Genomic DNA, 10,559 nt, shown 5'->3' with positions numbered 1-10,559 from the left:
GCCCAGCACCCCCCTGTTGAACGTCACCACGCTGGAATCATGTGAGTTCCTGACCTGGTGCTTTCGCACCGCCCCGGGGGACGATAGTATACATGGCGTACCATCGTGTAGTGTCCGGGGACTGGCTGTGTTTTGGCTGGCTGTGTTGCGGAGCAGAGAAGTGTACCGTGGTCTATCGTGGTGGACAGCTGTGTTTTTCGACTCGAAGTGGAGGGATTCTGGCTTCGATTGAATGTCCGCAGCCTCACCTGCGGACCGTCTTGCACAAAACCCTTCAGCCCCTCCCTGCTACTGAATGACCTGCATCTGAATCCACTGGAAGTTGCTTTTGGATAAAAGCGTTGGCTGAAGGACTACATTTTGACTCATATTTTGTCCTATGGCCAGCGCTTTCGTCTTTTTTGGCCTTTCCATTGCTTTTCACCGTTTAATGAAGTCCCCGCTCTTTTTCTACCTACATCGCGGCATTTCTGCCGGCCCTGAGTCAGCAGAAATGTCACAGTGCCTTTCGGACTCGCGGTGCCAAAAGTAAAACCACAGCAACCTCCACAAATGAGCACGTATGGTGAAACCGTACACCCAAACTCGATTACAAAATGGAAATCGCAGGCCGACAGTAGGCTCTCTGTAAACATAGATGTTGGCCCTAGTGTACGGTCAGGGAGAGCATTCGTAACCCCCCCCCCACCCCTCTCTCTCTCTCTCTCCCCGTCTCTTTCTGCCTTTCTCTCTCTCTCTCTCTCCCCCCCCCCCCTTTGAGAGAATGGAAGGTGTTGCACTTGGCAGTGCTCGGGTCACAGATATTCACAGATATTGTATTTACACACGTTTCAGTGACGGGGCCAAGTGTAGGGGTACAACACCGCCAGCTGTGGCTTGGCTTTGTGTGTGTGTGTGTGTGTGTGTGTGTGTGTGTGTGTGTGTGTGTGTGTGTGTGTGTGTGTGTGTGTGTGTGTGTGTGTGTGTGTGTGTGTGTGGACTCTCTCTATCCGTGTGGGCTGGGGAGTTTTCAGTGCATTTCTGTCTCGTCGCAGATCCTGTGGTGGCGCCCTCGGACATCAGTGGGGGCGGGGGGACCAGCGGAGAGCTGACCATCACTTGGACGGTGAGTCGGGGTACTTTCCATCGTTCCCTCTCCCGCCGCTCCCTCACGTGCTTTCCCTCTCTCCCACCGCCTCCCTGTCTACCTCTCTATCGTTCTTTCACTCTCACCACCCCCCTCCCCCCCCCCCCACACACACTCCCTCTCCCTCCCTCCCTTTCTATTTCCTCTCTCTTTCCATCACTCCCTCTCACTCCCTCTCTCTTTTGGTTTGACCTTTGCAAATTTCGATTTAGCCAGCAGTACTCAGGGGTTAGACGTGCTGGTCCTCACATTAAGATGAACCTATATGTTAGCTGGTTCTTAACATGTATATTTTCCAAAACAAAACATAGACATTTCCGCTACCTTTTCGGGTCAACAAGCAAAGCATACATACATAGACCAACAACTATTTGATCTTTGCCTCACCTTTATAGACGCTGACACACAATGATGTGTCAAAGCTGAAATGCACCATGGGCTGCTGATTGATCACGTTATGATCGTGTTATCCTTTGACCTGTGCTTCTCTCTGATAGAACGCTCATTCCATCACACCGTCTGCCCTGTGCTTGGCAGTGGTGCGGTTCAGTCTAGCAGCAGCAGCTGGCGGTCGAGTGTGTTTGGAGGGTAGAGAGGAGCTGACGCAGGCACATTTGTCCTGAACATATGGTCAGATGATGAAATGCTGAGTGCCAACACACACACACACACACACACACACAGGCGATGAGGCACGGAGAGAGAGATGGAGAGGCTTCCATCTCGGCAGAGACTCATAACTTCACTAAATAGCCATTAGAGGAGTATCATCAGTATCATCCCTTAATCTATAGGAACATAAAGAGATGAAAGAGATGAAAAGAGATGCAGACGATATAATGTTACAGGTTGAATCGAGGGGAAGATTGATGCACTGAAGCAGTTTGATTCCAGTTAGACAAAATAGGCAGTGGATCCCAGATGGGAGAATAGTGAGTGAGGTTGACTTCAGTTCAAGATGTGTGAAAAGGATGGTTCTTTCATTGATGTATGCTTCCATTGACCACTTAACGAATCGATAAACGTCCTTCCCCCTTTTGATCAATTAAAAATGCACATTTCAATTGCAATCACATTGCCTATCAGTGGGGTAGTCTCAAAAGTGTCTAAAATGAGTTTTTTTAAATGCTCAGTTAATTTTCCCTCGACTCCATTTCATCACACCCTTTCGCAGTGAACCCACTTTGTTTGTGTCTAATCCCTGTCACCTGGCTCTGACCACATTCCCCCGTGTCCCCTTCTCAGCCCGTGAAACCGCAGTACTACTACGGCGAGAACTTTGGCTACATCATCGCCTTCAAGCCGCGCAACGGCACCGAGTGGCGGAAGGTGATGGTGGCCAACCCGCAGGAACGGCGCTACACCCACAAGGACGCCACCATCCCGCCCTACACCGAGTTTGACGTGAAGGTCAAAGCCTTCAACGGCAAAGGAGAGGGCCCCTACAGTCGCCCGGCCGCGGTCTACTCCGCGCAAGACGGTAAGCGCAGCAGCCCGCCAGGGGGCTTGTAGCTCGTAGCTCGTAGCTCGTAGCTCGTAGCTCGTAGCTTGTGGCTCATAGCTCGTAGCTCGTAGCTTGTGGCTTGTAGCTTGTGGCTTGTAGCTTGTGGCTCATAGCTTGCAGCTGGTAGCATGTAGCTGGTAGCTTGTAGCTTGTGGCTCGTAGCTTGTGGCTCATAGCTTGTAGCGCGTGGCTTGTGGCTCGTAGCTTGTGGCTCATAGCGCGTAGCTCGTAGCTCGTACAAGCTAGGGGGGGCGGGTTTGAGTTGATGTTGATGGTGAGGGGGATTTACCACCATGAGGTACTTCTCTGGGGTTGTAATATTTCAACACTCTGCCATTTCGTTCTGTCAGTGTCACCTTATTATCACAGCCCGGGCTCTGCCTTGCAGTCGGTTGCACTTCATCACAGTACATGTGTGAGTAGACGTGTGGAATTTTAATACCCGTAAATGGAGGACCTGTCGTCCCTCCTCCCTCGCTCTCTCGCTCTATCTCTCACGTGCCCCTCAGCGGCGGGGGAGGGGAGGGGGAAGGGGGTGGGGGGGATTAGCGTGATCTTTGTAGCATGAACCAGAAAGCTGATCATTCACCCAAGGATGCAAAGCATTTAGCCCACTTATTAAGCTCCACTGACAGACTAGCGGAGATAACACGTCCGCGCACCGGCGGAGGCAACACACTCGGCAACAACACACAACCATGGGTTGTTATGGTAACGCCCATGGGAATGGCGGTTATTTCTGTCGATGTGTAAAACATCTTTGTGTGTCACATACTGGTATTTAGTAAATGGGTGGTAAAAAGGGTCGGCTTAGCTTAGCTAGTAAGTAGAGTGGGTTGACTTATAACCTGAACGTTGCTAGTTTGATCCCCCGGCTCCTCCTAGCCGAGTGTCGAGGTGTCCATGAGCAAGACACCTCGCCCTAACTAACTGCGCCCGGCGAGCTGGCAGTCGCCCTGCATGGTTGACCTCGCCGCCGGTGTGCGGTGGATAAAAGTGTCTGCTAAAATGCCCTGAATGAAAAATGGGAAATTACAATTGAGAGGACGTGAGGTCAAATGTCAAAATCTAAATGGACCGCATGTGTTTATCTTTGGCTCACCACAGCTCCCAGCGAGTCCGCTACCAACGTGGCGGGCCGACCTCTCTCCGCCACGGACGCCGTGGTGGGGTGGGACCCCGTCGCACACGACAACGTAGAGGGATACCAGGTGGGTCAGCCAGTAGCCCCCGCACCCTCAACCTGCTTCATCCGCTTCAAATAAATACGTCCACTGTGCAACTTCCAATCTGGCGGTTGCTAGCTTGTAGCTCACAAATCTCTCTGCAAACGCTTTCCTCGCCTTTACAGAGAGAATGTTTCAAACATGTTTAATGCACAAAAGTGAAATTGTTGGCGTTCACGTCCACCCTGACTCCCCTTAAACACACCGATGCACCGACATTGTCCCCTCCCACTCCCACGGGGGTCCCTCTGTGTGTGTTCCAGATAAAGTACTGGAGGAAAGGGGAAGACAGTGAGCAGGAGACCAAGAGCGCGGTGGTGTCGAGCAGGGAGAACCATACCCGGCTGGACGGGCTGAAGCCCGACTCCCTCTACATCATCGAGGTCCGGGCGTACAACGCGGCCGGATACGGACCCCCCAGTCAACCAGTGGAGATATACACAAGGAAAGCGCGTAGGTTTCATTTGGGTGATTTACACGTTACTTTACGTGACCCGTTCCACCTCACCACCTGACCTCTACTCTATCAGCCTCGCCATACACCACTATCCCATACAGTACCTCTACTCTACTGTACTATACCCCACGATACTATACCTTACCATACCATACTCTACTCTACTAAACATTACCCTACTCTACTATATGATACCTTACCATACTCCCTCATGATACTCTACTATTCCTTACTATACTATACCTCACGATACTATACAATACCTGACCACACTCTATACCTCATGATACTCAACTATACTCTCCCTTACCATACTTTACTATACCTTCCGATATTCTGCTATACTACACCGAACCCTACTCTACTATACCTAACGAAACTCCACTATACATCACGATTCTGTTATACTATACCTTACCATAATCTACTGTTCCTTACCATACTCTTTGCCAAACTCTACTCTACTAGACCTTAACATGCTCTTCTATGCTACACCTCATTATTCTCTGCTATACTATACCTTGCCTTACTCAGGCACTACACCCTAACATGGGGTTGGTGTTGACTCTGTCACGGCCTTATGCCTCATTGTGTTGTTTCTCGTCCCGCCAGCTCCCAGTAGACGTCCCAGGATCACGGGGAAGAAGTGGGTCAAGGGTCAGCAGGTGAACATCCAGTGGGAGCAGGTGGAGCCCCTCTTCAACGAGTCCGCCGTCAACTTCTACAAGGTGAGCCATGTTTTATACCCACCACTGTCGTCTCAAACCGTGCTTTGTTGTTATTCACACACACTGTGTACTTTGTGTGTGTGTCTGTGTGTGTGTGTGTGTGTGTGTGCTGTGTGTGTCCATAGGTCCTGTACAGAACGCAGGGCCAGACCACGACCACCCTGTACACGACCATCAAGCACTCTATAGACCTCCCCCTGCCCAAGGAGGGCATCGTGGTGGAGGTGCGGGCCCACAGCGACGGAGGGGACGGGGCCGTGTCACAGATTCACATCACAGGCATCGCAGGTAATTATGGGCTGGAGATGGGACCATGCATAAGTGACAATCTGGTCACCACTGTGATTACCTGAGAGCAGATTATCACATGACCGCATGATGCTCTAATTTTAGGATAGGCATTTTTTTTCTTAAAGCTAAGCTGGGTCATTTATTTGAGATGCATTTTTCATCCTATTTGGCGTCTATTTACGTCCCGACAGCATTCAATAAATACAATTCTCTGCAAAAAAAAAAGAAGAGAAAGAATCTATTTTCTATTGTTGTTACAGCCCAAATGAAATAAAATCGAGCTTAGTCTGGTGGGTTTGTACAATTTTGCTTACCCTAGCTTTAAGGCAAAGATAGTTCCCTTTGCCTTAGCTTTGCCTAACTATCTAAAATCATTCAATTTGGATCCATATACATAAGCACACATATTATTATTTTGGATTTACATTCATGGAGTTCAGTGCAATATTCATCAATTATGAATAAAAAATCCTATAATATGTTGCGAAATATACCCTTCACTCCAAATTGAAATGTTTGATTTCAATGGGAAAGCATTTGAGAGGGGAGCTGGCCCCAATACAAACCCACAGTGGCGAGGCAGCGGGTGTGACTGCTTATCCCAGGCCTGCCCTTCACCAAAAGGATTACAGTGGGTTTAAAGCTGAGGACAGGGGGGCTATGAATCATTTGTTACTGTCAGAGGCACCCCAGTAGCCACTACGGCAAAGCCCTCACATTTGGGAAGGCTTATGTTGGGAGAGAGAAGGGTACAATTGTGGAGTCTCGGGATCCTGACCAAAACTTTATCTTCCTTTTTGCCCTCAATGGACCATGTGGCGCTGGGGGTCAAATGGGTGGAAGGGCGGGGGTCCTAATCCTCCGTAATTGATCTTGATCAGCACCCACCCCCCTCCCCCCCCGGTGGGCTCTCTCATCCCTTTATCGTTGGACCCAGGCACACCTGACAGCTTGACATCTCTGGCTCTGGAATTTAAGCTGCAGAGGATTATAAAAGCGAGCCAGTGACAAATGACTTGGCTTTGACAAATGGCTGACCGTTTAGGAGGGGGGGTTGGTTTTCCTCAGAGATGGGGGGGGGGGGGGGGGGGACATTACCATTTATGGCTTAGGTTTGATCTATTGCAGCTAGTTTGAAGCACAAATTCAAATAAGCTACTGTTTATTTATTTCGTTTTATGGAGAAGGATAGTTTAGTGGCTAGGACACCCAGCAGGAAGATTCTGGGCTCGTTCCCCGATGTCTGCAGGCTGCTTGAATGGATATTTGCCGAAACCACCTCCTGGTCTTTAATGACCCGTGTCCGAAATCAATGTAAGCCGCTTTGGATCAAACCAACTGCTAAATAACTAAATGGAAATAAGAGTTCACTTACTAAAACGAGTTTAATATTAACGTAAAAACTCATTCCGATGCCAATAGACATAAGCAATGTTCCCTCTGTTTCCCCAGGTAAAGGTGTCATGGCCGCCCGGTCTCTGGGCCTGCTGTCCCTTCTGCTGGTGGCCCTCCTCTGCCTGGACTTTTGAATGTAGTGGCACCTCATGTCTTCACTTCCTGTGAAGGGGACTCTGTGATGTTGACAGCGTAGGAGGACATGAACTCTTTCCACAATGTTTTTGGTTCCACCCTGCAGCCAAAAAAAAAAAAAAAAAAAACATATTCCAACTGTCCACCCGCTACGGAATATGTTTGTGGGATAAAAAAAAAAAAGAAAGTTTGACACGAATTGGACATGGGCAAAGACATCCCTTATTTACTATCTACAAAGCATCTTGGGTGGAGTTTCAATAACGGTGTTCTGTCAACTTGTTCAATATGCCTTATGTAAACGATGACTCTTATCTTTCACAATGATCTCCTCTTAAAACGGATGGTGAACGTGAGTGGCCGTCCCTCGGAGTTATGAAGCAGTTATTTTTTCTTTTTTTTATTAAACAGATGAAAATATGTCGATAAATGTGATTTGTCGGAATTTCCGATGCGTTGACGTTTTGGATAGCCTCTCCGGTAATGCATTCCATATTATAAGCTAACAGGTAGATAGTTGTGAACGATAAGTGTACACGTTTATGAAATTGTCTTTGTGGTTATAATACTGCAGCGCAGAATACTTACTTTTTTTTATTGTCTTTTAGAAACAAGCACATCCTTCATTACAGAGATACAGTCCAAGCAAATAACAACATTTAGCATCATAGTAAAAAGAAAGCCATGGTAATGTAATATATGCAATAATTTACATTTGAATGTGCTATTGGTGTTATCTGTGCAATGATACAAACTAGATTGAATTTATCTCCTATTGCAGATCATTGCAAATTGTAAAGTTGTAAAATTAAAGGATTCTCAATCACTTCTAAACCAATGGTGACGGCAGAACAATTTCACAGTTGAATGTAAAGCAAATGGATGGACCCTATAATTAACCGGATAATGTGTCAGAAAAAGAGTTTCGAACCCAGTCTGAAATGCTGTGACAGTGGCCATCTTGATCTAATAGTTGTATACCTATGTATCTAAAATGCTTGGTAGGCCTGCTTACCCTAATTCCAATCTGATATGGCAAAATGTTACACAGTGAGGTGTGTACATTCAGAAATGCTTTTGTCTAGACTGTGTCATTTTGACCTTGGTACCAATGGTACCAACTGGTGCTTTGTAAAGAATGTTGGCATCTTCATTCACTGTAAAGTATTTGTTCCATTATTTAGGTTTTCCTCCATGGCTATGTTCAAGTGTCACCGTTGACAGTGGTGGACGCCCCATTCAGTAATCGTGCAATGTCTGCCGCTTCGATGGCTCCTTTATGTTTTCTAATGACCCAACTTGCCTAGCTCCTAATCTTATGTGCATCGTTGTTGTTGTTGTTTTTCGTAATCGGTCTGTGCACGGACTGAACACGGACGAGCAAGCCATTCCTTTAGACGCTGTGCAAACCTTTAAGGTGACATATTTTACCACCAGGTGGTATAGCCGTTACAAGCCTTTTTGAAAATCTGCCTCTTCTGACATCATAAGTGGGCGTCTCCACCTAGATGTATGATGGATAGATGAGCAGCATTTGCTACAGTCCACTGATCTATCCAGCACACATCTAGGTGGATACACCCACTTGTGATGTCAAAAGAGGCAGATTTTCAAAAAGGCTTGTAACGGCTAATCACACCTGGTGGTATAATATGTCACCTTTAATAATTCAACCCCTGCTTTTTTCACGTGTTGGTCCAAATGAGAGTGGCCATCTGAACAGCTCATATATATATATATATATATATATATATATATATATATATATTTGATTTGTTAACAAATTTGATTTTATATATATATATATATATATATATATATATATATATCATCATCATCAAATTTGTTTTCTTATTTGGGATTTTTAGTCCCTGAAACGTGAGAGGTTTTTCTTTCAAGATATCTAACATCCCCAAGGTTGAACTAAATGTGGAGAGAAAAGAAATACTGCGTTTATTATGATTACTATGATTATTATGATTACTACTACTACCGCGTACAGATTCATGTTTTGTGTGACTGACGCTAGCCAAGCTTATCATCGTAACTATATCCACATCCACCACCAAGTGCTTTTCTCCCGCCCCCCCGCCCGCCCCCCCCATGCAACATCCAAGCATCCGACCAGCTGCGCGAATGCATGAATGCCTTGAACGTAAGACATATTTTGGAGAAAGCGGCAACTCAGAACCATACATTCTATCATGCATGAACGTCGGAAAAACAAAATTAGTAACTACTACAGCGGTGGGTTTTTATACTTTGCAGGGGGAATTGACTGGTCTCTTCTGAACCCTCCGATGGCTTTACATTATATACATGATTATATTCCCTCCCCAGGGGTTGGCGGTCCTCGTGGAGATGATGAGGATGATGTGTGTTTGGCTGCCTAATTAAAGCTAGTCATATTCACGCCTTGAGTCTTTGAGTTGTCTTTGAGGCCAAGTCAAATGACTCACTCAAAAGAAAACATCCTGCGATTCAATGGAAAATGATTGGTTTGGGGGATGAATGAATGAAACCACTGGGTCTTGGTGTAGTGTGATTGGCTGTTGACCGCCCTTGAAGCGCTTTACTTGTTATTGATGGTTGAGATAGAAAGAACTGGACTCAGATTGGCTGGATTTAAAAGCAACAATAAAAAAGTGTAGTTAACTCTTGCATGTGACTGTTGTTTTTTGTTATTGGGCTGCTTGGAAATGCTTTTGTACATAATCCCTTATTCCAACTTCGAAATGTTGTTGCTAGCTACAACACATTTTCAGACTACCTAAATTAATTTTTCAAAAAGCACCCCTAGCAGCAGATTGTTGTGTTAATATTACTTTTACACATTAAAAAAAACACATCTCAAATTATATATTTATAAGTCTCTGTTTCATCTACATTATGACACATTTTGACATCATTACGTAATTGCCTCACAACGTCATTTGTGAGCAACGTTGAAGCCTGAAAAAGGATCCTCAGATTGCTACTTTAGATTTTTGCTTTTGACTGAAAAACAAAAAACGACCCTGGCCACCAACGGGGGGCTTCAATAAGAGCCCTGCAGTGAGTAACCCCATTTTTATTTCATGAGGTAGTTTAAGTTGTTTAGCTTCGTTTGGACTGTTAGCTTCAGTATCCTGTGAACAGTAGGTCTTTCCCGTCAACTTTGCATGCAAGTTATACCCACATGTCCGTGCAGATTCTAGCTTTCGTTGTTTAGCAGTGATACAATGTTTTGTGTTACTCTAAGGGGGGTCCCCAAGTGATTTCCGTCTTTACAATACCTAGGTTATCCAGGGTCCATCTGTTTACAGTGACCTCCTTCAACTTTATTACAGCACTAAATTGCTGGTAGACCTATACATGTTACAACTTGAAAAACACAAATTACAGTAACCTTTTTCTATAATCAGTTTGTAATGTTTACAAAATGCCTTAATCTTTCTTACACCCATACGTAACTGTTTAAGACAATGTAAGACTCCTACGCATTCTCAGACCGCACAATAAACACGTTCTGCCTTCCATAGGCAGTGACATGATGACGCCCACCTGAGATGCCCAGCCAGTATCGTGTTCGTGAGACTTACATATGGCTATGTAGTCGTAATGGAAAGCTTTAAAAAAAAAAATAAGAAAAAAAAATAAGAAGCATAATAGTATATATTATATTCCAGTGCTTATTGGTGATCGGACTGCTCCCCCA

The 10,559-nt window shown here is 45.7% G+C and overlaps 1 protein-coding gene across 2 annotated transcripts in view; it reads left to right on the top strand.

Annotated features, from left to right (window-relative positions):
- Positions 1 to 8,241, top strand: part of cntn1a (contactin 1a) — a 68,074-nt gene extending 59,833 nt beyond the window's left edge. For both annotated transcript variants that reach the window (XM_084476771.1, XM_084476772.1), the window contains exons 17-24: positions 1 to 41; positions 1,035 to 1,105; positions 2,372 to 2,606; positions 3,738 to 3,841; positions 4,120 to 4,309; positions 4,926 to 5,041; positions 5,167 to 5,329; positions 6,785 to 8,241. The exon at positions 1 to 41 is cut by the window's left edge and continues 109 nt beyond it. In XM_084476771.1, coding sequence (XP_084332897.1) covers positions 1 to 41; positions 1,035 to 1,105; positions 2,372 to 2,606; positions 3,738 to 3,841; positions 4,120 to 4,309; positions 4,926 to 5,041; positions 5,167 to 5,329; positions 6,785 to 6,861 — 997 coding nt within the window. In that variant the 3' untranslated portion in view covers positions 6,862 to 8,241. The remainder of the gene's footprint in view (positions 42 to 1,034; positions 1,106 to 2,371; positions 2,607 to 3,737; positions 3,842 to 4,119; positions 4,310 to 4,925; positions 5,042 to 5,166; positions 5,330 to 6,784) is intronic.
- The last annotated feature ends 2,318 nt before the right edge of the window (positions 8,242 to 10,559 follow it).

This window comes from Micromesistius poutassou, assembly GCF_964030765.1.
Source record: "Micromesistius poutassou genome assembly, chromosome: 13".
Classification (NCBI taxonomy): Eukaryota; Metazoa; Chordata; class Actinopteri; order Gadiformes; family Gadidae; genus Micromesistius; species Micromesistius poutassou.
Note: the sequence above shows the minus strand (reverse complement) of the source record. Positions and strands in the feature narration are given on the sequence as shown.